Source organism: Oncorhynchus gorbuscha, linkage group LG12, assembly GCF_021184085.1.
Source record: "Oncorhynchus gorbuscha isolate QuinsamMale2020 ecotype Even-year linkage group LG12, OgorEven_v1.0, whole genome shotgun sequence".
Taxonomy (NCBI): domain Eukaryota; kingdom Metazoa; phylum Chordata; class Actinopteri; order Salmoniformes; family Salmonidae; genus Oncorhynchus; species Oncorhynchus gorbuscha.
This window is the reverse complement of record NC_060184.1, coordinates 9031947-9059735: the sequence shown is the minus strand read 5'-3', so window position 1 is coordinate 9059735 and position 27789 is coordinate 9031947. Positions and strand designations below refer to the sequence as shown.

The following is a 27789-nucleotide window of genomic DNA, read 5'->3' as shown; positions in this document are numbered from 1 at the left end:
ATTCTGACGCGCGGCATATTTTTTTTTTACCTATGGGAAATGTAGTTAATAGACAATCCACGGATATTTGAGAGTCGTTTGTTATCATCGTAGAAGAAACTACAAATCCTACACACCCGTCCAGCGTCGCAGGCGTGTCGTGGACCGGTTGCTGTTGGTGTAGACAAGTCACGTATAAATATAGTTCGTTGAAGCTCGTTTCTTTCGTTATTGACTGCAGGGAGAGTAACGTTATTCAGTCTGTTTGTGCATTTGCTTTATCGTTAGGCGTTTGTTTCATGTTGTGAACTAGGCTACCCTTTTTTTAAATTTAAAATCCACCGTTTCACCTAAAAATGAGTGATAACGATGACATCGAAGTCGATAGCGACGTGAGTAAATGTTTATTTCGCTACTTTACTAGCTACTGTATGTAGTTAGTTTTGCTGGGTAGTAATCAATTAAAACGCCTGTTGAACTAACGTTATCCACAAGTAGATCAACAGCCTTTAAAAGGTTAACTACAATAGCTAGATAGGTCAGCTAGTAGCTCTGGCTCAGAAATGTATTATGTTCACTTGCTAGCGTTATAAATATATATATATTCTTTGCATTGGGTTTGCAGCAATAATTGGGTTACAGTGTACTGCTGACTAAGTTGGCTGGCTCAAGCTACGTGGAATTGTGTCTACAATCGTACTTTTCTGTTCTGTTTCTTTTTTTTACAGGAAGACTCATCGAGATATCACAATGTGGTGGGTAAATGCAGTGTTAAATATGTCCCCAATTCTATCAAATGTATTGTAATTAAGGCCATGATAATCTGGCTAAAAAATAATGTTCGTCCTAGTAACTAATGTATATGATATATATTTATTTTTGCCTTACACAAACTTGGCAAGGGATGGGTGCGGGTGGCTGAACAGAAGGGGTTTCCTGCAGTTAGTGAGCGAAAATGATATCAAGCTTAGTAGTTGTTTACTAGCATGCAAAGTTAACCACACTCTTCAATAATAGGACACGGCACACAAGGAGGATGTAACTAGCAGACCGAATACACGGAGTTGGCTGAACGCTGGGGGTTTCTATAGGCGCTGGCACTGTCGTGTCACAACTATGATTTACCCTTTTACATAATGTATGCAATATATCCATCAAGGGTTGCATTTGCACAGTTCATCTTATCCATACATTCAAGGGTATCCCCCCCATCCCATACGCGGTCGTAGGAATTTAGAGACACACGAAATCTATTATATATTTAGAATAAAGCCTCCTGCAAAACGTAGCAGCTCGAGCCACAGTCGGGGTAAAAGTAAAACCTAGGAGAATACCGTTCTCGACCAGAAGCGTCTTTTCTAAATGCACTTCTAGGTCATGTGTTTTAATCATGACGTGACTATTGTAATTTTCAATATAAAATTCGATACTTTTCAAATGGAAATTCATTACACTAGCTACGGCTTCAGCTCAGTAACTGTTTCAGTAAATGACACCGTCGTCTCGTCGGGAAGGGAGATGTTTTCCTGTCTGTTTCAGCGAGCTAGTGATTAGTGCCATCGTTACTCGACAGGCCACTGACCGGGCTGCTGGCAGGCTAAAGGCATGACGTAGCCGCGTCGCATACCGGCGAAATAAACACAGGCTCGCTGCACGACATACTTTTGCATAACAGTACGTAATGTTTTTTTCCCTGGTCAGCGAGTCAGTCTATATCAAACTGATTCTGATGGACTTGATTAACATTTAGCTGCAGAATGTCATGCCAAAAATAATAGATACACTTCTAGTTTAGGCAGGGCTTTTGTCATATTTGGCTAGGTTTATTTCCAAATATTTTCAAATTACTATGTGATATTCAAATCAATTATGTAGCTTATCCTTAAATGTAGGACTGTTTGAAGATTTGGACTATCAGAACAATTGGTCTGATGAGTTTAGCACATCACTTTCAAGCAACCATAAAACAATTGCTCTGTTAACACCCCAACCCCCCTCCTCCATTGGGGCCCACCTAGTCGCTGAGGAAGATCTTTAGGAAGTGGGACAGACTGGATGTCATAACAGGGCATAGTAGTATAAGGGGGGGGGGGGGTGGTGTATTGGAGAGAGAGAGTGTATTGGCACCATGAGTCTGTCCTGAGTGATGTTGAGAGCAGCACAAGACAGACAACATAGTTTTGAAGCTACAATGCAGGGTGTCACTGGGTTAGCTCGGGAGGCAGTTACTCTACTATACTAATGTAGTCTGCTCTTCTGGGTCCCCAATAGCACCCTATTATATATATATATAAACGTAAATGCAAACATAACACTTTGCATTCAGAACAAAAAAGTTAATTGCTTTGCCACATTTTTTTGCAGTATTACTTTAGTGCCTTGTTGAAACAGGAAGTCCATGCAACTTATGTCACTGAATTTATCTAGGCCATTACAAACGGTTTGAATACTTATTGACTCAAGACATTTCAGCTTTAAATTTGTAAAAGTGTTTTTAAACAATTCCACTGAAATTATAGGGGATTGTGTGTAGGCCAGTGGCCCAAAAAAAAATCTAAATGTAATCCATTTTAATTTCTGGCTGTAACACTAGAAGATGTGGAAAAAGTCAAGGGGTGTGAATATTTTCTGAAGGCACTGTAATGTTTATGTTCTGAGGTAAGAATAGAATGGAAGTGATAGGTCTAGCTAAGCTAACTAGCATCATCTGAAACCGAGCCATTGAGAAGCATCACGTACGCTGAATTACAACAGGCGTAGACTTTACCGTGAAATGCTTACTTGGCCAAAATATTATCACGGTATTTAATTTAAATATATTTGTAAGTCGCTCTGGATAAGAGCGTCTGCTAAATGACTTAAATGTAAATGTGATGTAAATGAGTAGTGAGTGATCCCAGGGTGCTTTATGAGGAGTGATCCCAGGGTGCTTTATGAGGAGTGATCCCAGGGTGCTTTATGAGGAGTGATCCCAGGGTGCTTTATGAGGAGTGATCCCAGGGTGCTTTATGAGGAGTGATCCCAGGGTGCTTTATGAGGAGTGATCCCAGGGTGCTTTATGAGGAGTGATCCCAGGGTGCTTTATGAGGAGTGATCCCAGGGTGCTTTATGAGGAGTGATCCCAGGGTGCTTTATGAGTAGGGAGGAGTGATCCCAGGGTGCTTTATGAGTAGGGAGGAGTGATCCCAGGGTGCTTTATGAGTAGGGAGGAGTGATCCCAAGTTGCTTTATGAGTAGGGAGGAGTGATCCCAGGTTGCTTTATGAGTAGGGAGGAGTGATCCCAGGTTGCTTTATGAGTAGGGAGGAGTGATCCCAGGTTACTTTATGAGTAGGGAGGAGTGATCCCAGGTTACTTTATGAGTAGGGAGGAGTGATCCCAGGGTGCTTTATGAGGAGTGATCCCAGGTTGCTTTATGAGTAGGGAGGAGTGATCCCAGGTTGCTTTATGAGTAGGGAGGAGTGATCCCAGGTTGCTTTATGAGTAGGGAGGAGTGATCCCAGGTTGCTTTATGAGTAGGGAGGAGTGATCCCAGGTTGCTTTATGAGTAGGGAGGAGTGATCCCAGGTTGCTTTATGAGTAGGGAGGAGTGATCCCAGGTTGCTTTATGGGAGGAGTAGGGTGCTTTAGGGGAGGAGTGATCCCAGGGTGCTTTATGAGTAGGGAGGAGTGATCCCAGGGTGCTTTATGAGTAGGGAGGAGTGATCCCAGGGTGCTTTATGAGTAGGGAGGAGTGATCCCAGGGTGCTTTATGAGTAGGGAGGAGTGATCCCAGGTTACTTTATGAGTAGGGAGGAGTGATCCCAGGTTACTTTATGAGTAGGGAGGAGTGATCCCAGGGTGCTTTATGAGGAGTGATCCCAGGGTGCTTTATGAGGAGTGATCCCAGGGTGCTTTATGAGTAGGGAGGAGTGATCCCAGGTTGCTTTATGAGTAGGGAGGAGTGATCCCAGGTTGCTTTATGAGTAGGGAGGAGTGATCCCAGGTTGCTTTATGAGTAGGGAGGAGTGATCCCAGGTTGCTTTATGAGTAGGGAGGAGTGATCCCAGGGTGCTTTATGAGTAGGGAGGAGTGATCCCAGGGTGCTTTATGAGTAGGGAGGAGTGATCCCAGGGTGCTTTATGAGTAGGGAGGAGTGATCCCAAGTTGCTTTATGAGTAGGGAGGAGTGATCCCAAGTTGCTTTATGAGTAGGGAGGAGTGATCCCAGGTTGCTTTATGAGTAGGGAGGAGTGATCCCAGGGTGCTTTATGAGTAGGGAGGAGTGATCCCAGGGTGCTTTATGAGTAGGGAGGAGTGCTCCCAAGTTGCTTTATGAGTAGGGAGGAGTGATCCCAGGGTGCTTTATGAGTAGGGAGGAGTGATCCCAGGTTACTTTATGAGTAGGGAGGAGTGATCCCAGGTTACTTTATGAGTAGGGAGGAGTGATCCCAGGGTGCTTTATGAGGAGTGATCCCAGGGTGCTTTATGAGTAGGGAGGAGTGATCCCAGGTTGCTTTATGAGTAGGGAGGAGTGATCCCAGGTTGCTTTATGAGTAGGGAGGAGTGATCCCAGGTTGCTTTATGAGTAGGGAGGAGTGATCCCAGGTTGCTTTATGAGTAGGGGGGAGTGAACCCAGGTTGCTTTATGAGTAGGGAGGAGTGATCCCAGGGTGCTTTATGAGTAGGGAGGAGTGATCCCAGGGTGCTTTATGAGTAGGGAGGAGTGATCCCAGGGTGCTTTATGAGTAGGGAGGAGTGATCCCAGGGTGCTTTATGAGTAGGGAGGAGTGATCCCAAGTTGCTTTATGAGTAGGGAGGAGTGATCCCAGGTTGCTTTATGAGTAGGGAGGAGTGATCCCAGGGTGCTTTATGAGTAGGGAGGAGTGATCCCAGGGTGCTTTATGAGTAGGGAGGAGTGCTCCCAGGTTGCTTTATGAGTAGGGAGGAGTGATCCCAGGTTGCTTTATGAGTAGGGAGGAGTGATCCCAGGTTACTTTATGAGTAGGGAGGAGTGATCCCAGGTTACTTTATGAGTAGGGAGGAGTGATCCCAGGTTACTTTATGAGTAGGGAGGAGTGATCCCAGGTTACTTTATGAGTAGGGAGGAGTGATCCCAGGTTACTTTATGAGTAGGGAGGAGTGATCCCAGGGTGCTTTATGAGGAGTGATCCCAGGTTGCTTTATGAGTAGGGAGGAGTGATCCCAGGTTGCTTTATGAGTAGGGAGGAGTGATCCCAGGTTGCTTTATGAGTAGGGAGGAGTGATCCCAGGTTGCTTTATGAGTAGGGAGGAGTGATCCCAGGTTGCTTTATGAGTAGGGAGGAGTGATCCCAGGTTGCTTTATGAGTAGGGAGGAGTGATCCCAGGGTGCTTTATGAGTAGGGAGGAGTGATCCCAGGTTGCTTTATGAGTAGGGAGGAGTGATCCCAGGGTGCTTTATGAGGAATGATCCCAGGGTGCTTTATGAGTAGTGAGGAGTGATCCCAGGGTGCTTTATGAGTAAGTAGGGAGTAGTGATCCCAGGGTGCTTTATGAGTAGGGAGGAGTGATCCCAGGGTGCTTTATGAGTAGTGAGGAGTGATCCCAGGGTGCTTTATGAGTAGTGAGGAGTGATCCCAGGGTGCTTTATGAGTAGTGAGGAGTGATCCCAGGGTGCTTTATGAGTAAAGAGGAGTGATCCCAGGGTGCTTTATGAGTAGTGAGAAGTGATCCCAGGGTGCTTTATGAGTAGTGAGGAGTGATCCCAGGGTGCTTTATGAGTAGTGATCCCAGGGTGCTTTATGAGTAGTGATCCCAGGGGTGGAAACACATACATTCTCAATGATTTCATTTAGTCTTTCTCCATTCTGTCTTGTTTTATACTGTTAAATTCAACCAAAACAAATGTTCTCTTGACAAGTGGGTGAATTGGACCATTTCTGTCCTGCTAATCATTAAAAATGTAACGAGTACTTTTAGGTGTCAGGGAAAATGCATGGAGTAAAAAAATACAGTATCTTTAGGAATATAGTGAAGTAAAAGTTGTCAAAAATAAGTCGTAAAGTACAGATACCCCCAAAAAACTACTTAAGTAGTACTTGGAAGTATTTTTACTTAAGTACTTTACACCACTGCTCAGAGAGAAGTTCCACACTGCCACGTAGGGCTGCACGATATGGGCAAATCATCTAGGACTTATTTTTAACCAAATGTTGCAATTGAGATTTGACTTGCGAATTAGAGCCAAACTGTTGGAATCATGGAAATATGACTATTCTAATTCTATAGTTAGAATATAATAGTGGGCATTTTGAATACATAGTTGGAGATGACGACGAGTTAAAATGCCAGGGAGGACTTATTGTGACAGGGTAGAAACTAAAGTGTTTCCTAGGGGACACTAAGCTTTGGCAACATTGAGTGTTTTCTCTTAGCTACTTCATGTAGCTAACACATTCTTGCTTTGCTTATTCCTCTGATTTAGAAGATACTGTTGCACAAACGACATGTTGATTTAGGTCTATACCATCACTGGTATTATCAGGCTGTATTAGCTTGCTACGTTTGCTTTTACTCAGTACATTTATTAGTTAGCTAGCTATTAGCATTAGCGTTCAACAAGATTTAGGGCAACTTGCTAAGAAAATACAAACTAGCTGTTTGTAAGAAACACAAACTAATAGTGTCATTATAGAACACAAGTGGATTTATATATATATTTTTATTTTTATTTACCTTTATTTAACCAGGCAAGTCAGTTAAGAACATATTCTTATTTTCAATGACGGCCTGGGAACAGTGGGTTAACTGCCTGTTCAGGGGCAGAACGACAGATCGGGGGTTTGAACCTTGTCAGCTCGGGGGTTTGAACTCACAACCTTCCGGTTACTAGTCCAACGCTCTAACCACTAGGCTACGCTGCCGCCCCATATTAAGAAGCAAAGTGAAAACATTGTCGTCATCAACATTGTGGTATGTGCTGCATTGACCATGCAGGCTGAATGCAAGTGTCTCGTGGTCGAGGAACATCAAAAGCGCTCCTTGAGTGACGGGGGGGCGTGGCTAGGTCTGTGAGGGACAGGGGGCGTGGCTAGGTCTGTGAGGGACAGGGGGCGTGGCTAGGTCTGTGAGGGACAGGGGGCGTGGCTAGGTCTGTGAGGGACAGGGGGCGTGGCTAGGTCTGTGAGGGACAGGGGGCGTGGCTAGGTCTGTGGGACAGGGGGCGTGGCTAGGTCTGTGGGACAGGGGGCGTGGCTAGGTCTGTGTGGAAAGAGCGGAGAGACTTTACTCAAGTAAGCGATGTAAACTATAAAAATTGACATTACACCTGGTGTATCACATTTAACAAACCGGTATAGAAGCTAAAGTAAAAACCCAAACTGTTCCCTGCATCAAACCCCCTACGTCACATATGTCAGAGTCAAGGCCCGCGGGCCACATCCGGCCCGCGAGAAGGTTTTTTACGGCCCCTGGGATGATCTTGATTTATTATTAGAACCGGCCCGCAGACCGCAGCAAGCCGGCAGCCCGCAGATCTTTTACACGCACCAATACTACATTTCCCACAATGCAACGGTGACGCACCGAGCAGTAGGCTGCTTCATTTCAATATTTATTGGCACAGCAGTTGTCAGCATCACAGTAAAATTAACTTTCAGATACCCATCAAAAATGGCAAAACGGAAGGTGGACACTGAGAACCGGGGGTTTCAAACAAGGTGGGAGTCGGAGTATTTGTTCACGGAGGTAGCTGGAAAACCTGTGTGTCTTCTGTGTGGAGAAAGTGTGGCGGTACTGAAAGAGTATAATCTGAGACGACATTATGAAACGAAACACGCGGACAAAAACAAGAATATGGACATGGAACAAAGGCTACAAAAGGCAGAGGAATTAAAACGAGGCCTCAAATCTCGACAGGCTCTGTTCAAAAAAGCCAAATCACAAGGCCAGGCTGCTGTCAAGGCCAGTTTTATTTTGGCAGAAGAGATCGCTAAATCAGCCCGGCCATTTACGGAGGGGGATTTCATCAAAAACTGCATGATTAAAGTTTGTGACGAAGTTTGCCCAGAAAAAAGGCAACTCTTTTTAAATGTGAGTCTGAGCAGAAACACCATTGCCGAGAGAGTAGACCAGTTGTCCATCAATCTAAAAGAGCAGCTTGTGAAAAAGGGAAAATATTTCATTGCATATTCCTTGGCTGTGGATGAGAGCACCGACATTTCTGACATTGCCCAGTTGTCAATTTTCATCCGCGGAGTGGACTCCAGCCTAAGCGTGACAGAGGAGTTTTTGGCTTTACGTCCTATGCATGGCACAACTACGGGGCATGATTTGTATGAAGAGGTGTCAAGATGTGTAAATGAGATGGAGCTGCCTTGGGAAAAACTCGTGGGTTTGACAACCGACGGAGCACCTGCGATGTGTGGACACAGGAGCGGACTGGTGACGAAGATACGGGAAAAGATGCAAGAGGAAAACGCGACAGGTGAGCTGACAGCTTATCATTGTATCATACACCAGGAAGCGTTGTGCGGTAAAGCCTTGAAAATGGAGCATGTAATGAGCATCATCACGCGCACAGTTAACTTTATCAGAGCCAAAGGTTTGAATCACCGCCAGTTCAAGGCATTTCTGACGGAGTTAGAAACGGAGCATGGTGATTTGCCTTATCACACAGAGGTGCGATGGCTAAGCCAGGGAAAGGTGCTTCAAAGATGTTTCGAGCTTCGTGAGGAGATTTGTCTGTTCTTGGACAGCAAAGGGAAAGACACAACACAACTCCGAGACGAAATGTTTCTGTGTGAAATGGCTTTTCTGTGTGACATTACGAGTCATCTGAATGCAATGAACTTGCAGCTGCAGGGTCGGGATCGTGTCATCTCTGATATGTACAGTACAGTGAAGGCATTTAAAACCAAACTGACTCTGTGGGAGACGCAGATGCGGAAAGAAAATTTGAGCCACTTTCCCAGCTGCCAGACCATGAAAGAGAAGCTCTCTACCAGTGCGTTCCCGAGCGCACAGTTGGCTGATAAAATAGGTATGCTTGCCGCTGACTTTCGACGCCGATTTGCTGACTTTGAAGCACAAAAAAGCAGGTTGGAACTGCTCGGTAACCCATTTGCTGTTGACGTGGAAAGCTCACCACCAAACCTCCAAATGGAGTTGATTGACCTCCAATGCAATGATGCACTGAGGGCAAAATATGCGGCAGTGGGTGCTGCGGAGTTCGCCCGTTTCCTCCCTGACACAATGCCCCAGCTGCGCATCCAGGCTGCTCAAACGTTGTCTATGTTTGGCAGCACATACCTGTGTGAACAACTGTTTTCTTTGATGAACTTGAACAAAACATCACACAGAAGTCGACTTACTGCTGAACACCTCCACTCAATTCTGAGGATTTCCTCAGCTCAGAGCCTTACCCCGAACATTGATGAACTTGTGGAAAAGATGGGACACCACCAAGTATCACCCTCAACCTCAAACAAGTGAACATTACTGTGCAATCACATATTTAGAGTTTTTACTCAATTCAAATTTAAAAGTTAAAGTTTAATATTTGTTTTCACTGCATGTTACTTCTCCTTAAACAAAGTGTTGTTTTTGATTAATAGATTTTTGCACTTTATTTTATTGTATTTCAATCCAATTATATTTTAAAAATATTTCAGTTGAGTGGATGATAGAAAATTGCTATTATTGTTTTTTTCTTTGAAGTAAATTTAGCCCACTTTTGCTAAAATAGAAAATATAGGCTACTGATGGTGCCTTGAATACCGGTTTCTTTCATTTAATGTTCATGTTATGGGGATTTTTATATAAAGGAAATTTGTCTTTTGTGTCTGTTGAAAATTAAAGATTACTGACAGAGCCATAAGAAAATATTGCTTTATTTATCTGATCATATTGGAATATATTTGTTAGGTTTTCAGTAGGTTCAATTAGGTTCACTAGACTATATGCGTCATTTAAATATTTTTCGATGAACATTCGAACAGTCCGGCCCTCGGCTTGTAGCTAAATTTTTTATTTGGCCCTCCGTCCATTTGACTTTGACACCCCTGCCCTACGTCATAAAATATGGTATTACCGCCCAGGCCTATTACGCGCCCTTTCCCATCAATGCAGAGTTTAATAAGTAATACTATTACCCATTTGTTTCTGTATAGCAAATGTAACACAATAGCGAGGCTATATACAAGGAGTACCGGTACAGATTCAATGTGCAGGGGTACCAGGTGATTGAGGTTGTATCTACATGTAGGTAGGGGTAAAAGCGACCAGATGTGGTGATATTTGATGAACCAAATGCTATGCTATTTCCTTCTCTTTATTTGGAAATGTCTAACTCAATGGATATGCATCAACATCAAGCAAAATGTTGTCATTAGATTGTCCGAGATAACATTTGAAATGTTAACTAATGCCTAGCGTGCATTACTGTTTTCTGATACCACTGGGTCATCTTACAGGGTTCAGCTATTACGGCAGCCATTTTGGAGCCTGAGCTACTTTAGTTGCTCTCTATAGGCCCTAATGCATTTACAGGGGCCTGATATTAACGATGGCCCGGGGCCTGTAAACATGTGCTGTGCCAGTGGATCTCGTCAGTCGCTGGGCCATACGGACCGGGAACGTCTCAGTGCGTTCTGTCATTCCAGTTCAACATTTACCTGCTCTGTCGTAGTCTACTGTGGGAAAACCATTGAAAGCCACACGTAAAAACTACATGATCCAGACCCTTAGGCCAAACTATTGGGCAGTGGACAGCTGCTGTATCCTGGACCCTAGTCTGGGTTAGTCCCAGACTCTTTATGCATTCCTCTAATAACTTGTCATGGAGAGAGTTGGTGATTTTCATGGGGCTTTCTATGGTAATGTTACTCAGTCACTGTCCTAACCCTGTCGACTCCAGGCAAGTTGGATCCAAACCAACACCCTTTCTAGTAACCTTTCATGGTGCCATTTGCATCTGACATTTGGCTAGTACCTTTTAGTTTCGTTATGATGCATAGGATTATAAATGAGTCAGTCAGGAACCTTTTGTGGGACCTGCTGTTGCCTGGCCTGAAACGAGTTAAACTACTGCTAGTGCTGCTGCAGGTGATTGGCTGCTCTACTCTGGGCCTATCCCTAGTCATGTGAGATGGGCAGGTGGCCATTTTTGTAAATCTATGATCTGAACTGAAGGCTAAAACGCTGTGAGGGTTTACAGTGGAAGGAGAGGGTTTATTTTATGCACATTAAACTTTGAACAGGCAACGATCAATGCGCCCACTATATGTAGAGGGAAAAAACAAGTTTGATGCTCTAATAAAGTTATTTGTGATAGATGCGGAGAGGGTTTGACAGGCCTGACTGAGAGGGTTTGACAGGCCTGGCGGGGGGTTGACAGGCCTGGCGGGGGGTTTGACAGGCCTGGCGGGGGGGGTTTGACAGGCCTGGCGGGGGGGTTTGACAGGCCTGGCGGGGGGGGGTTTGACAGGCCTGGCGGGGGGGGTTTGACAGGCCTGGCGGGGGGGGTTGACAGGCCTGGCGGGGGGACAGGCCTGGCGGGGGGTTGACAGGCCTGAGGCCTGGCGGGGCTATCAGACCTGGCCTGCTTCCCTACCACTGAGGAAGTACAGGCCTGGCGGGGGGTGGAACAAACTTGACAGGCCTGAGACACCTGAAACCCCACCTCTTTAAGGAATACCTAGTGTCTCCTTCTCACGCACTTGACACTGGATGTCACATGCGGCTCTGGATAAGAGCTGCTATCAAATGAATGTAAATGTAATGTAAAGAATACAAAGATGACATTTGAAAAGACTGGTCTAGACGCACAAAAGTCACTTCGTGGTCTGATTGTGTTCAGATCTGTCTGACCACCTCAGAAGGTAGTCGGGGATGCATTGTGTGCGCATTTCTCCTCAGTCTGCACGCAATCAGGCTACCGAAAGTGCATAGAGTGGGCGACATGAGCCACCCCCCACAAGTTTCAATAAAATGTATGTTTTGGGACCGAGAGGCCCCTTTATTATAATGTTGGAGGAAATACTTTCCTAGCTTGTGAGGAATGTGTTTCCCTTAAATGCTAGCTAATATTTATAAAGATTTTTTTTTTGACTAGTTATTTTAACCTGCTTGTAGTGCCTTTAGCGTTGGCTTGCTAGCTTGTTGGCTAGCTAGCTTGTTGGCTAGCTAGCTTGTTGGCTAGCTGGCTAGTTCGCAACAGTAGTTAGCTACTGCCATCAGTTGTTTTATCATATTTTGCCTGTCCAGTTTTGTAGAATGCATACTGGCATTTCAATATAGCGCTGGAAAAGAGAATCCAGACACACTGTGGACCCGGTAGACACATCTAAATGTAGTTGCATAATGTGTTCGGAATTCCACGATCAGAACTCTATGATTGTGGAATTCTAAAGCTTAATGAACTCAAGTCTAGACACGGCTTGAGGACTTTTTAACACGCCTGACTGGGAGGGGTTTAACACGCCTGACTGGGAGGGGTTTAACACGCCTGGCTTGGTCAGGTGTAAAGAGACATGAAATGACTGGTTGCGTCCCAAATGGAACCCTATTCCCTAGATAGTGCACTACTTTTGACCAGAGCCCTATTGTCCCTGGTCAAAAGTAGTGTACTACATAGGGAACAGTGTGCCATTTTGGGATTCAGACTGTGTTTAGGTAGATGATTAAACTGAGTCCCTGGCAGCAGTATGGAGTGGCTGAGAGAGGCTGACGGGAGGAGTGTCGTTGTGTTGTTGTAGGTCTCTCTAGGCGTGCAACAATACTAGTTGTTTAGGTAGATTATCCCCACAGGCTGTCTGTTCTGTGTCTAGGCTATAGAGAGATGAAGACTGTTTGCGTAGGCACTGGACTGCAAATCACAGGGATAATTAGTAGGTTTGTGTTCAGAACAACAGACTATACACAGAGTATACGCCCCTGCCCTCAGAACAGCCTCAATTTTGTCAGGGCGTGGACTGTACAAGGTGTCGAACGCACTCTACACACACACATTACACACCTGTCAGAATAAAGGAAAGACTTGAGATGATGAGGATACAAATTATACTAAACACTCAAATCACCTCCTAATATTGAGTCAGAACAGCTTCAATTCGTTGGGGCATGGACTCTTAAGGTGCCAACTATTCCACAGGGATGCTGGCCCCATGTTGACTCCACTGCTTCCCACAATTGTCAAGTTGGCTGGATGTCCTTTAGGTGGTGGACCATTCTTGATACACACGGGAAACTGTTGAGTGTGAAAAACCCAGCTGCGTTGGAGTTCTTGACACAGACTGGTACCCTGGCACCTACTACCATACCCCGTTCAAAGGCACATAAATATTTTGTCTTGCCCATTTCAGCCTCTTCTTAAAAAAGTTTTATTTAACCAGGTAGGCCAGTTGAGAACAAGTTCTCACTGCACCCTGGCCAAGATAAGGCAAAGCAGTGCGACACAAACAAGAGTTACACATGGAATAAACAAACGTACAGTCAATAACACAATAGAAAATCTGTATACAGTGTGCAAATGAAGTAAGGAGGTATGGCAATAAATAAGCTTGCACGAGTGATGTGTGTAAGTAGAAATACTGGTGTGCAAAAGAGCACAAAAACAAATATGGGGATGAGGTAGGTAGTTGGATGGGCTATTTACAGATGCGCTGTGTACAGCTGCAGCGACCGGTAAGCTGCTCTGACAGCTGACGCTTAAAGTTAGTGAGGGAGATGTAAGTTTCAGTCATTGGCAGCAGAGACCTGGAAGGAAAGGTGGCCAAAGAAGGTGTTGGCTTTGGGGATGACCAGTGAGATATACCTGCTGGAGCGTGTGCTATGGGTGGGTGCTGCTATGGTGACCAGTGAGCTGAGAAGGCGGAGCTTTACCTAGCAAAGACTTATAGATGACCTGTAACCAGTGGGTTTGGTGACAAATATGTAGCGTGGACCAGCCAACGAGAGCATACAGGTCGCAGTGGTGGGTAGTATATGGGGTTTTGGGGACAAAACGGATGGCACTGTGATAGACTGCATCCAGTTTGCTGAGTAGAGTCTTGGGAGCATATTCGCCGAAGTCGAGGATCGGTAGGATGGTCATTTCTACGAGGGTATGTTTGGTAGCATGAGTGAAAGATGCTTTGTTGTGAAATAGGAAGACAATTCTAGATTTAAATTTGGATTGGAGATGCTTAATGTGAGTCTGGAAGGAAGAGTTTACAGTCCTAGCCAGACACCTAGGTATTTATAGTTGTCCACATATTCTAAGTCAGAACCGTCCAGAGTAGTGATGCGAGTGCAGGCAGCGATTTGTTGAAGAGCATGCATTTAATTTTTACTAGTATTTAAGAGCAGCTGGAGGCCACAGAAGGAGAGTTGTATGGCATTGAAGCTCGTTTGGAGGCTAGTTAGTTAAGTGTCCAAAGAAGGGCCAGATGTATACAGAATGGTGTCGTCTGCGTAGAGGTGGATCAAGGAATCACCAGCAGCAAGAGCAACATCGTTGATATATACAGAGAAAAGGTCGGCCCGAGAATTGAACCCTGTGGCACCCCCATAGAGACTGCCAGAGGTCTGGACAACAGGCCCTCCGATTTGACATACTGAACTCTATCAGAGAAGTAGTTGGTGAACCAGGTAAGGCAGTCATTTGAGAAACCAAGGCTGTTGAGCCTGCTGATAAGAATGCGGTGATTGACAGAGCCGAAAGCCTTGGCCAGGTCGATGAATACGGCTGCACAGTACTGTCTCTTATCGATGGCGGTTATGATATCATTTAGTACCTTGAGCGTGGCTGAGGTGCACCCATGACCAGCTCGGAAACCAGATTGCATAGTGGAGAAGGTATGGTGCGATTCGAAATGGTCGGTTTAATCTGTTTGTTAACTTGGCTTTCGAAGACTTTAGAAAGGCAGGGCAGGATGGATATAGGTCTGTAACAGTTTGGGTCTAGGGTGTCTCCCCCTTTTGAAGAGGGGGATGACTGTGGCAGCTTTCCAATCTTTAGGAATCTGATCAATCATGGATTATGTATGGCACACATACACAATCCATGTCTCAAGGCTTAAAAATCCTTCTTTAACCAGTCTCCTCCCCTACATCTACACTGATTTCAAAATGTGACATGAGTAAGGGTTCTTAGCTTTCACATGCTCAGTCTAGGTCATGGAAAGAGCAAGTGTTCCTGAGCTCAAACCACAGTCTCGCTGTAGCAGAGCTCAAAATGCTTGTAGGCCGTAACGATACGTAGCGACAAAATAGATTCTTCAAGACTCATTTCACTGTATAAGAACGCACCTAAATCTGTAAATGAATCAATCCAAATGCCTAGTTAAATAAGAATAAATAAATACTATCCTTCAAGATAGAGGCAAATACAAAGCCTCTAGGTATTACTAAACATTCCTGACCCAGAACAGAACTCCTAATAGTTGGTCAGTTAGGCCTAGTTGTCAGGTGTAGGCAAATTAGGAACTGTAATACTAAAACACAATGTCACCAATTTACCCACCTCATCCTCTCACCTCATCTGAATAGGGTTAGTCTTTTTTTCCCCTCCCCTGGGCTTTATCTAGGTCACCACACCCACCACTCGCCCTGGTCTAAAGTGTTCTGCATGTTTACTCCACACAGTTGTAGCTGCACTGGGGTCAGTTCTAATCACTGTAGGGGGGGGTCGTCTAATCACTGTGGGGGGGGTCGTCTAATCACTGTAGGGGGGGGTCGTTTTGTTTTTTTTTTTTTTTTTTTTTTTTTTACTAGGCAAGTCAGTTAAGAACAAATTCTTATTTTCAATGACGGCCTAGGAACAGTGGGTTAACTGCCTGTTCAGGGGCAGAACGACAGATTTGTACCTTGTCAGCTCGGGGATTCGAACTTGCAACCTTTCGGTTACTAGTCCAATGCTATAACCACTAGGCTACCCTGTTGTAGAAATAAAGAAAACCGTAGAATAGAATTATAAATGCATCCTCTAGATCCATATAAAATTATAGGATGATCTCTTAGGTGTCAGTCAGTTTCCTCCATGAACAGCTCCTTTGCTGCCTAGCCAACTCACCATGCCGGTTGTTACGAATCCCTTTTGGCCCGACAGTCTAGGGGGGGGATGGTAATGAGACCCGTAACATAACTCATGCAAATTATAATAGTGACAAATTAAAAGTGAGAACGAAATAACTACGACAACTGAAATCTACCGTCAAACTCAAGGTTTATTTATAAACACACGGTAATGGGGAGAGCAGGAAAAGGGGCTGAGCTGGACCCAAGGAAAGACACTAAGTATTCAAAAAAAAAACCTAAGCTAGACTAGCCTACTTTAACAACAGCTAACTAACTAACCAAAAATACAGTGGGTGGTACGCCCAGTTCTAACTAGTGTATTTAAAAGTCTACCTACGGGTAGTGTATGCCCATGGGTGACTTGTCCCCTTTTCCCACCTGCAAACAAACACCATAACCAAAACAATACTCACAGGTGATGACAAAGTGCTATGGAGGTGCTTAAACAAAAGAGAGGTTAACACACAAAGAGAGAGTGAAACACAGAGACCTACAGACATGGCATTTACAGAGAGATTGAGCTCTAGAGCAAACAACTGATGGGGTTTTTAAACCAAGGGAAAGGCACGGTGATTGGGTAGGAAACAGGAGGAGGTGTGTCTTCTTATTGATGATTGTTGACTGATTGGGGAGTGATGATTTTCACCTGTGAGGGGAGAAGGAGAGAAAAGAAACACACAAACGGGATACACGTATCTGTAACACCTGTCCTGTCTTGGCTGGCCGGACAGGCCAGGTCCTCAACCTGGTGCACGCTCTCAAACACAGAACGCTGAGCTGGTGGTGGTGGGGATTACGTAGAACAGTTGGTCGCAGAAGCTTGGTGTGTGTGTTTTCCTGTCCCCCTGTCAGTCCAAACCTTGCTGGAGACCTCCCCCCTCCCCTGCTAAAGCCCCCCCCCCCCTGTGACTCTCTCATTGCAGGCTGACAAACGAGCACACCACAATGCACTGGAGCGCAAACGTAGGGATCACATCAAAGACAGCTTTCACAGCCTGCGAGATTCCGTGCCCGCCTTGCAAGGGGAAAAGGTTGGTAGAGAGGTAAAAACCCAAATCTCTTAGGGAGGGGGGATCCTTTTAGGGAGGGGAGTGTTTTGCTGTGTGCATCCAGAGCCATGTATTTCAAGTTGGGACACTTTATTTATTTAAAAAATAAATATATCTATATATTTTTAAATACATTTCTAGATGTTCAGTTACGTATCATTGTTTAAGTATTCCGCACTCAGTGTTAATGGGGTTCTGACATGGCTGCTATAGAATGTTGTAGTGTCAGGTTAATGGGGTTATAGAATGTTGTAGTGTCATGTTAATGGGGTTCTGACATGGCTGCTATAGAATGTTGTAGTGTCAGGTTAATGGGGTTATAGAATGTTGTAGTGTCATGTTAATGGGGTTCTGACATGGCTGTTATAGAATGTTGTAGTGTCATGTTAATGGGGTTCTGACATGGCTGTTATAGAATGTTGTAGTGTCATGTTAATGGAGTTCTAACATGGCTGCTATAGAATGTTGTAGTGTCAGGTTAATGGGGTTCTAACATGGCTGCTATAGAATGTTGTAGTGTCATGTTAATGGGGTTCTAACATGGCTGCTATAGAATGTTGTAGTGTCATGTTAATGGAGTTCTAACATGGCTGTTATAGAATGTTGTAGTGTCATGTTAATGGGGTTCTAACATGGCTGCTATAGAATGTTGTAGTGTCATGTTAATGGGGTTCTAACATGGCTGCTATAGAATGTTGTAGTGTCATGTTAATGGGGTTCTAACATGGCTGCTATAGAATGTTGTCGTGTCATGTTAATGGAGTTCTAACATGGCTGCTATAGAATGTTGTAGTGTCAGGTTAATGGGGTTCTGACATGGCTGTTATAGAATGATGTAGTGTCATGTTAATGGGGTTCTGACATGGCTGTTATAGAATGTTGTAGTGTCATGTTAATGGGGTTATAGAATGTTGTAGTGTCATGTTAATGCATCATCATTTTAATTCTGGACATTCTATTCCTCATGTAATGCATTGTCTTACATCAGGTGGCGTCACTCCTACGCGACGCTCGTCCCTCAACAGGGACCAGTGCAGGCGGAATCGTCGCGCTGTCTGACGTAAGACTGCCATGTAATGTTGATGGGGAGCTTACATGGCTGTTACAGAATGTTGTAGTGTCATGTTAATGGGTTCTAACATGGCTGTTATAGAATGTTGTAGTGTCATGTTAATGGGGTTCTAACATGGCTGCTATAGAATGTTGTAGTGTCATGTTAATGTGTTCTAACATGGCTGTTATAGAATGTTGTAGTGTCATGTTAATGGGGTTCTAACATGGCTGCTATAGAATGTTGTAGTGTCATGTTAATGGGGTTCTAACATGGCTGCTATAGAATGTTGTAGTGTCATGTTAATGGGGTTCTAATGTAGCTGTTATAGAATGTTGTAGTGTCATGTTAATGGGGTTCTAACATGGCTGTTATAGAATGTTGTAGTGTCATGTTAATAAGGTTCTAACATGGCTGCTATAGAATGTTGTAGTGTCATGTTGATGGGGTTCTAACATGGCTGTTAAAGAATGTTGTAGTGTCATGTTAATGGATTCTAACATGGCTGTTATAGAATGTTGTAGTGTCATGTTAATGGGGTTCTAACATGGCTGTTATAGAATGTTGTAGTGTCATGTTAATGGGGTTCTAACATGGCTGCTATAGAATGTTGTAGTGTCATGTTAATGGGGTTCTAACATGGCTGTTATAGAATGTTGTAGTGTCATGTTAATGGGGTTCTAACATGGCTGCTATAGAATGTTGTAGTGTCATGTTAATGAGGTTCTAACATGGCTGCTATAGAATGTTGTAGTGTCATGTTAATGGGGTTCTAACATGGCTGCTATAGAATGTTGTAGTGTCATGTTAATGGGGTTCTAATGTAGCTGTTATAGAATGTTGTAGTGTCATGTTAATGGGGTTCTAACATGGCTGTTATAGAATGTTGTAGTGTCATGTTAATGGGGTTCTAATGTAGCTGTTATAGAATGTTGTAGTGTCATGTTAATGGGGTTCTAACATGGCTGTTATAGAATGTTGTAGTGTCATGTTAATGGGGTTCTAACATGGCTGCTATAGAATGTTGTAGTGTCATGTTAATGGGGTTCTAACATGGCTGCTATAGAATGTTGTAGTGTCATGTTAATGGGGTTCTAACATGGCTGCTATATAATGTTGTAGTGTCATGTTAATGGAGTTCTAACATGGCTGTTATAGAATGTTGTAGTGTCATGTTAATGGGGTTCTAACATGGCTGTTATAGAATGTTGTAGTGTCATGTTAATGGGGTTCTAACATGGCTGCTATAGAATGTTGTAGTGTCATGTTAATGGGGTTCTAACATGGCCGCTATAGAATGTTGTAGTGTCATGTTAATGGGGTTCTAACATGGCTGTTATAGAATGTTGTAGTGTCATGTTAATGGGTTCTAACATGGCTGTTATAGAATGTTGTAGTGTCATGTTAATGGGGTTCTAACATGGCTGCTATAGAATGTTGTAGTGTCATGTTAATGGGGTTCTAACATGGCTGTTATAGAATGTTGTAGTGTCATGTTAATGGAGTTCTAACATGGCTGTTATAGAATGTTGTAGTGTCATGTTAATGGAGTTCTAACATGGCTGTTATAGAATGTTGTAGTGTCATGTTAATGGAGTTCTAACATGGCTGTTATAGAATGTTGTAGTGTCATGTTAATGGGGTTCTAACATGGCCGCTATAGAATGTTGTAGTGTCATGTTAATGGGGTTCTAACATGGCCGCTATAGAATGTTGTAGTGTCATGTTAATGCTTCATAATGCAGAAGCTTTACACTCTAAGTACATGGCTCTGGGTGTGTCCTGTTATTGACATTCTGAGTGAATGATATGGGAAGGGGATAGGGGTATGTAATTGCATTGCAATGTGTTGATATGATATGTATGTTTGACGTAATGTTGCTGTACTTCATATTTGAAAGGTAATGCCACGGATAATATAGCTACTTCAATGTATTCATTAGATGGGTAGTTATGACATGGAAGAGGGAGGGAGAGTGGAGGAGAAGAGAGCGTCTAACCCAGACATGTGTTCTAACCAGAAACACTGGGACACAGGCTAGTGTCAGGAAGTTGTGTGCAAACCTTTAGCTTTTTCCTGTTTTGACATCTCTGACATGAAGGGCTGTTTTTCTTTTCAAACAAACCAACCAACAAGAACCCCCCCCCCCACACCACCACCAACACTGGTGTAACATAACACTATGGTCGCTTGGTAACCAAGATTGCTTCGGACAGGAGGGCGAATAGAAGTGATGGAATTGCTAGCTATTGCAGATGGCTGTTGGCGAGTTAGTCAATGTACAAGGTAGACCCAGCCAAATTACATTGTCGTGATCGTACAAAATTGGGTCGCTTCCTGTTTACAGATGCAAGTAGTGCCTCAAGGGCTTATATTTTGAGTGCCAATCCTTTCAGCCTGGACTATTTGATTATTTTTTTTAACAAGAACAAATGTTTTTGTTGATGCAGAGACTGAAGAAAAAGCAAGACATTTCACTAACACCTTTTTTTTTTGGTTCATATATTAAACAATTAATCATTTTTATTTGTCTTATTATTTATTTGTTATTCGTACCGAGTCGATGGGTATGAGGTAGAAACACTATATATACAAAAGTATGTGGACACCCTTCAAAGTAGTGGATTCATCTATTTCAGTTTATCAAATTTCTGCCCTGCTAGAGCTGCCCCGGTCAACTAAGTGCTGTTATTATGAAGTGGAAACTTCTAGGAGCAACAACGGCTCAGCCCCGAAGTGGTAGGTCACCCAAGGTCACAGAGTGGGATTGCGTAGCGAGTCGAAAAAATGGTCTCCTCGGGTTGCAACACTCACTACCGAGTTACAAACTGTTCGGAAATGGCCGAGCAGCCGCACACAAGCCTAAGATCACCATGCGCAATGCCAAGTGTCGGTTGGAATGGTGTAATGCTTGCCGCCATTGGGACTCTGGAGCAGTGGAACTGGAGTGATGAATCGCACTTCACCATCTGGCAGTCCGACGGACGAATCTGTTTTTGGCGGATGCCAGGAGAACGCTACCTACCCCAATAATGCATAGTCCCAACTGTAAAGTTTGGTGGAGGAGCAATAATGGTCTGGGGCTGTTTTTCATGGTTTGGGTTAGGCCCCTTAGTTCCAGTGAAGGGAAATCGTAACGCTACAGCACACAATGACATTTTAAACGATTCTGTGCTTCCATGTTTGGGGAAGGCCCTTAACTGTTTCAGCATGACAGTGCCTCCGTGCAGAAAGCGAGATCCATACAGAAATGGTTTGTCGAGATCGGTGTGGACGAATTTGACTGGCCTGCACAGAGCCCTGACCTCTCCTCCATCGAACACCTTTGTGATGAATTGGAACGCCAACTGCGAGCCAGGCCTAATGGCCCAACATCAGTGTAGGACCTCACTAATGCTCTTGTGGCTGAATGGAAGCAAGTCCACACAGCAATGTTCCAACATCTCGTGGAAAGCCTTCCCAGAAGAGTGGAGGCTGTTATAGCAGCAATGGGGGGACCAACTCCATATAATAGCCTGTGATTTTGGAATGAGAAAAGCAGGTGTCCACATACTTTTGGTCATGTAGTCTATGTCCATATAAGTAAGGGTGTAAGTGACTAGGCAACAGGATAAACCGTAACAGCGGTGTATCTGATGAGTCCATGATAGGTTCTTAGTGATGTGCACACCGAGTAACTTGAAGCTCCCAACCTGCTCTACTACAGCCCCGTCGATGTGGATGGAGGCGTGCTCAGTTTCCTGTAGTTCATGATTTGTTCCTTTGTCTTGTTGACGTTGAAGAGGTTGGCACCAAGCTGCCGGTTCTCTGATCTCCTCCCTGTAGGCTCTCGTCGTCGGTGATCAGGCCTACCACGATTGTCACCTGCAAACTTAATGATGGCGTTTGAGTCGTGCATGGCCACTTAGTTGTGGGTGAACCGGGTGTACAGGAGGGGACTAAGCACGCACCCCTGAATTGCCCCCGTGTTGAGCGTCAGCCTGGTGGTTGTGCTGTTGCCTACCCTCACCACCTGGAGGCGGCTCATCAGGAAGTCCAGGATCAAGTTGCAGAGGGATATTTTTAGTCCCAGGGACCTTAGCTTAGGGATGAGCTTGAATGGCACTATGGTGTTGAACGCTGAGCTGTTGTCAATGAATAGCATTCTCACGTAGGTATTCATTTTGTCTAGGTGGATGAGGACAATATGGACTGAAATAAAGATTGCATCTGTGGATCTGTTGGGGCAGTATTCAAGTTGGAGTGGGTCCAGGGTGCCTGGGATGATGGTGTTGATGTGAGCTTTCAAAGAATTTCATGGTTACTGATGTGAGTGCTATGGGGCGATAGTCATTTAGACAGGTTGCCTTGGCATTCTTGGGGACAGGGACTATGGTGGTCTCCTTGAAACAAGTAGGTATTAAGAGACTGGGTCAGGGAGAGATTAAAAATGTCAGCGACGACACCAGCTGGTCAGCGCATGATCTGCGCATGTTCTGAACATGCGTCCTGGAAATCCACCCAGCTGCTTTGTGAATGTTAATCTGTTTAAAGGTCTTACTCACATTGGCTACGGCGAGCGTGATCACACAGTTGTCAGGAACAACTGGTGCTCTCATGCATGGTTCAGTGTTGCCAGCCTCGAAGCGAGCATAGAAGGTATTTCGCTCATCTGGCAGGCTCGCTTCACTGGGTAGCTCGTAGCTGGGTTTCCCTTTGTAATCCAGGACAGTTGCAAGCTCTGTCAGAGCCAGTGTAGTAAGATTAAATTTTAGTCCTGTATTGATGCTTTGCCTGTTTGTTGGTTTGTCGGAGGGCATAGTGGGATTTCTTAGAAACGTCCGGATTAGTGTCCCGCTCCTTGAAAGCGACAGCTTTAGCGAAGTGTGGATAGGATAGTCATGAACGGAGATCATCCAGTTTATTTTCCAGTTATTGCACTTCGCCAGAACAGAAGGTAGAAGAAATGTATCCACTCTGACGTCGTCTCGTTAGGGATGCAGTGCGCCGTAACTCTTGAGTGTCGGGGAGTTAAGCCTGATCAGTGATAACCAGTATTTCTTTCACCTCCAACTCATTGAAGCAGAAGTCCTGGTCCAAATTGAGGTTAGTGATGGCTGCTCTGATGTCCAGAAGCTCTTTTCGGTCACAAACGATGATGGAAAAATAACGTAGAAAAAAAGTTATGATCAGTTACAAGAAATGCACAAAATGGCACAATTAGTCAGGAGCCGTAAAATGGACTCTATTCCCTGCAGCGACATTCTGCCTTAGTTCACGACCCAGCTACGATCTGGTTCATATAGAGTCGATGATCTTAGCAGTTCACGACCCAGCTACGATCTGGTTCATATAGAGTCAATGATCTTAGCAGGCCAGACCCAGCTACGATCTGGTTCATATAGAGTCAATGATCTTAGCAGGCCAGACCCAGCTACGATCTGGTTCATATAGAGTCAATGATCTTAGCAGGCCAGACCCAGCTACGATCTGGTTCATATAGAGTCAATGATCTGAGCAGGCCAGACCCAGCTACGATCTGGTTCATATAGAGTCAATGATCTTAGCAGGCCAGACCCAGCTACGATCACATCGGTGCCTTTGGGAGAGCCCAAGGACTGGAACTGTGACAATGTTTTCCCCAAGTAAGACAGCTTAATTTATCCACCAATGTTGGTTGATGTCTGTGAACAGGAAATGGTTCCCAGTTGTGTAGGTCTCCCTGAGTCTGCCTTTATTGGGGAAGCCATTGACTTAAATGGTTCAGGAAACAGACTTTAGTATCAGGGTGAATAATACTATACTACCAATGTTTGTAGAGTTATCTGGTGATCTTGTAGACATGATTATTTGGGCATCAGGTAGCCTAGTGGTTAGTGTTGGGCCAGTTACCGAAAAGTTGCTGGATCGAATCCCCGAGCTGACAAGGTAAAAATCTGTCATCCTACCCCTGAACAAGGCAGTTAACACTGTTTCCCGATAGGCTGTCAATGTAAAAAAAAAAATGAGGGGATTATAGTTTGATCTTTTGTAGGAATTGTGGATCTGTCCTTGCTCTCCAAGCCAGGCTCCTCATAGAAACGTTCTGATTCATTCTTCTGTGACCGACTCTTGAGAAACTGTAAAATGATGGACATTTTTGATCTGCATAGAAACGTTATGCAGGTTCACATTCGTGATAGTTTTGGTTCGGGTTCTGTCTGAGGATCGTTATGTGTAAGGATGTGGATAATTCTGGGCTTTAGTCACATTTTGACATGTTCTCTCCTTTTTCAGGATTTACTGATTTTAAATCATCCCAGAAACTTAATTCACTGTATAGGGTCTGGTTGTTAGTCTGCATTATAGTGGCCTGGGGGGAGGTCGGCAGCGTGGCCTGGGGGGGAGTGCGGGGGAGTGGGGGGTCGGCAGCGTGGCCTGGTTAGAGAGAGAACACTGCACCACCGTTGTGAGAGCAAGGGCTTGTCTGGGGACACTTTTCAGTCTGTTTTAAGCTAGATTTACAGCAGTAGTATTACAGTAGGGGTCGATGGGTCAGTCAGTATAATGAGTTATTACGGTAGCTGTGCTAGAGGGGTCGGTGTAGGGAGGTTGTTATGGTAGCTGTGCTAGAGGGGTCGGTGTAGGGAGGTTGTTATGGTAGCTGTGCTAGAGGGGTCGGTGAAGGGAGGTTGTTATGCTAGAGGGGTCGGTGTAGGGAGGTTGTTATGGTAGCTGTGCTAGAGGGGTCGGTGAAGGGAGGTTGTTATGCTAGAGGGGTCGGTGAAGGGAGGTTGTTATGGTAGCTGTGCTAGAGGGGTCGGTGTATGATAGCTGTGCTAGAGGGGTCGGTGTATGATAGCTGTGCTAGAGGGGTCGGTGTATGATAGCTGTGCTAGAGGGGTCGGTGTATGATAGCTGTGCTAGAGGGGTCGGTGTATGATAGCTGTGCTAGAGGGGTCGGTGTATGATAGCTGTGCTAGAGGGGTCGGTGTATGATAGCTGTGCTAGAGGGGTCGGTGTATGATAGCTGTGCTAGAGGGGTCGGTGTATGATAGCTGTGCTAGAGGGGTCGGTGTATGATAGCTGTGCTAGACGGGTCGGTGTAGGGAGGCTGTTATGGTAGCTGCGCTAGAGGGGTCGGTGAAGGGAGGTTGTTGCGCTAGAGGGGTCGGTGAAGGGAGGTTGTTGCGCTAGAGGGGTCGGTAAAGGGAGGTTGTTGCGCTAGCAAATGTGATTTTAATAAGGACACTGACACCTTTCCTTGTCATATTTGAGTTTTCCCTTTTGTTGCCAACAGCAATCTATCAAACAGGCGTCCCGAGCTCAGATTCTAGACAAAGCAACGGACTATATCCAGTACATGAGGAGGAAAAACCACACCCACCAGCAGGACATCGACGACCTGAAGAGGCAGAACGCACTGCTGGAGCAGCAAGGTGAGTATGATGGAGAACCTACCGTACCTACGGCCCATCTCTACCTGTAGTATGATGGAGAACCTACTGTACCTACGGGCCATCTCTACCTGTAGTATGATGGAGAACCTACCGTACCTACGGGCTATCTCTACCTGTAGTATGATGGAGAACCTACCGTACCTACGGGCTATCTCTACCTGTAGTATGATGGAGAACCTACTGTACCTACGGGCCATCTCTACCTGTAGTATGATGGAGAACCTACCGTACCTACGGGCCATCTCTACCTGTAGTATGATGGAGAATCTACCGTACCTACGGACCATCTCTTCCTGTAGTAGGATTAGTAACCTACCGTACCTATGGACCTTGTTTCTGTAGCGTGTTTGTCTGCTTAGGGGTCAAATTTGGACATTGACCTTTGACATTTACCTCTTCATCTTCTCAACCCTTTTCTTTATTCTCCCTTGCTCCCTCTCCTCCATCCTTTCGTTTCCCTCCCTTTGTCTATTTCCTTCCTTTCTCTGTCCTCTCCTTCTCCCCATTCTCTTTTCCCTTGTAGTGCGTGCCCTGGAGAAGGTGAAGGGTTCGACGCAGCTCCAGGCCAGCTACAGTTCTTCAGACAGCAACCTGTACACCAACCCTAAAGGCAGCGCTGTGTCCGCTTTCGACGGAGGCTCTGACTCCAGCTCCGAGTCCGAGCCAGAGGAACCCCCAGCCCCCAGGAAGAAGCTCCGCGTGGAGGCCAGCTAGGACTCTGGACTAGCCGACAGTGCCACGCCTGGTGTGGAGGGGTACTGCAGGCATGGGTACTGGTCCAGTAGTCAGTACTTATCCTGTAATTCCCACTACATTCTTTCTCTGGATGTGCTCTCACTGCATCGTGAAGACTCCAATCCTTCCCTCATGATCTGTCTATCCTGAAGTCTCTTCATCACGCTATCCACTGGAGAGGGGGAGAGGGACAGGGGGAGGGAGGGAGGGAGCTGAGAGGAAGAACATTGATTTTTAGAACATAACGTGCAAGGAAAAAAGCAAAAAAAATTCCCTTTCTCGCTCTCTCTCCCCTTTCCTCTCCTCTCTCAGCAATGTCAACTATCCAAAACTCTCTCCTCCCAGTGGAAGGCTACGGAGAGAAGAGGCGTACTCCTCCAAGCACTGCTGAAATATTTAGTTTTTTTGTGTTTTTTTGTTTTGTTGTGTCTTTGTCTGTTTTAGAATTTACACACGTCAAGAAGAGTCGTCTGTCGGAGAAGCTTACCTTTTTTTAAACCATTTTTTAAAACCAACTTTTTTTCCACAAAAATAATTCGAAGCTAAATATTGATGTAAAACTGAAAGAAAAACCCACCTCAGGCCCATAGAATTAGTTTTCCTTTTTGACACACGGTGAAATTAAAACTAATATAATCCCCTTTGTAGAAACTCATTGATGTTTTGGAAAAAAGGACTAGATTCCTTCTGTCTTTTAGCTTGAACTAGTGAATGAGTTTAGGTGGCTGAGTCGGTAATCTCCATGTTTTAAAGAAATACAAACGTTATTGATTGTATGTTTTCAAGTTCTCAAAAAAATGTTATGCATTTTGTATTCTCACAAATTTGTCACTTGTAGTTGTGCTTCAAATGTATGAAATAGATATGAATGTCAATGTAGTTCCCATTTTCTATTCAATTTGAGGAAAAAATGACGTCCCTGTCAAGGTGTTGTGAATTACACAGTGAACTCTTAATGTCGGCGACTCCCCAAGTGAAAAAAAAGAAAGCGTTTTGCGTGTCTAGGAAATGTGTGTATGTTTATCTTTTCAATTATCTTTCCTCCCTCCCCCATTTTAGGGTATAATTAGTGTTAAACTAAATAATCTTTGTCTGATTCCATTCCATGGAAATTACAAGTATGTTGTACATACTGCCAACAATTGTCTTGCAAGTTGAGGCCTACCTTTACTATGAGACTATAAATAAAACTATTTTATCCTTTAAAAAGTGTGATTCTGTATTTTGTTGCAGGTTCTTCTGTTAAGTGGACAACGTAGCCAAACATAATCTGAAGAGAAATGATACATTATACATGTTTAATGTTTAGATGTCACCTGCATTGTAAATAACAGGTGTAGACTAACAGTGAAATTCTTATGGGCCCTTCCCAACAATGCAGGGGGAGGGGGGGGGACGGAAAACAACGATAACTTGGCATCAGGACTGAGCTGATGTGCCGGGGTAACAGGTAATTGAGGTAGATATGTAGTGACTTGGCACCAGCACTGAGTTGATGTGCCGGGGTAACAGGTAATTGAGGACTGTGTTTCTGTGTTTAC

The 27789-nt window shown here is 44.6% G+C and overlaps 1 protein-coding gene across 4 annotated transcripts; it reads left to right on the top strand.

Annotated features, from left to right (window-relative positions):
- Positions 1-144: 144 nt before the first annotated feature.
- LOC123990501 (protein max-like) lies at positions 145-27457 on the top strand. 4 transcript variants are annotated; one of them, XM_046291055.1, is made up of 6 exons: positions 145-371; positions 708-734; positions 16918-17025; positions 18032-18103; positions 25354-25492; positions 26037-27457. In XM_046291055.1, exons 1-6 carry the CDS (start codon positions 336-338, stop codon positions 26225-26227), a joined length of 573 nt encoding a protein of 190 aa, XP_046147011.1. In that variant the 5' UTR covers positions 145-335; the 3' UTR covers positions 26228-27457. The 4 variants fall into 4 exon arrangements, with proteins under 4 accessions (XP_046147011.1, XP_046147010.1, XP_046147013.1 ...); XM_046291054.1 differs by having other exon boundaries at positions 16918-17037; XM_046291057.1 differs by lacking the exon at positions 18032-18103.
- Positions 27458-27789: the final 332 nt, after the last annotated feature.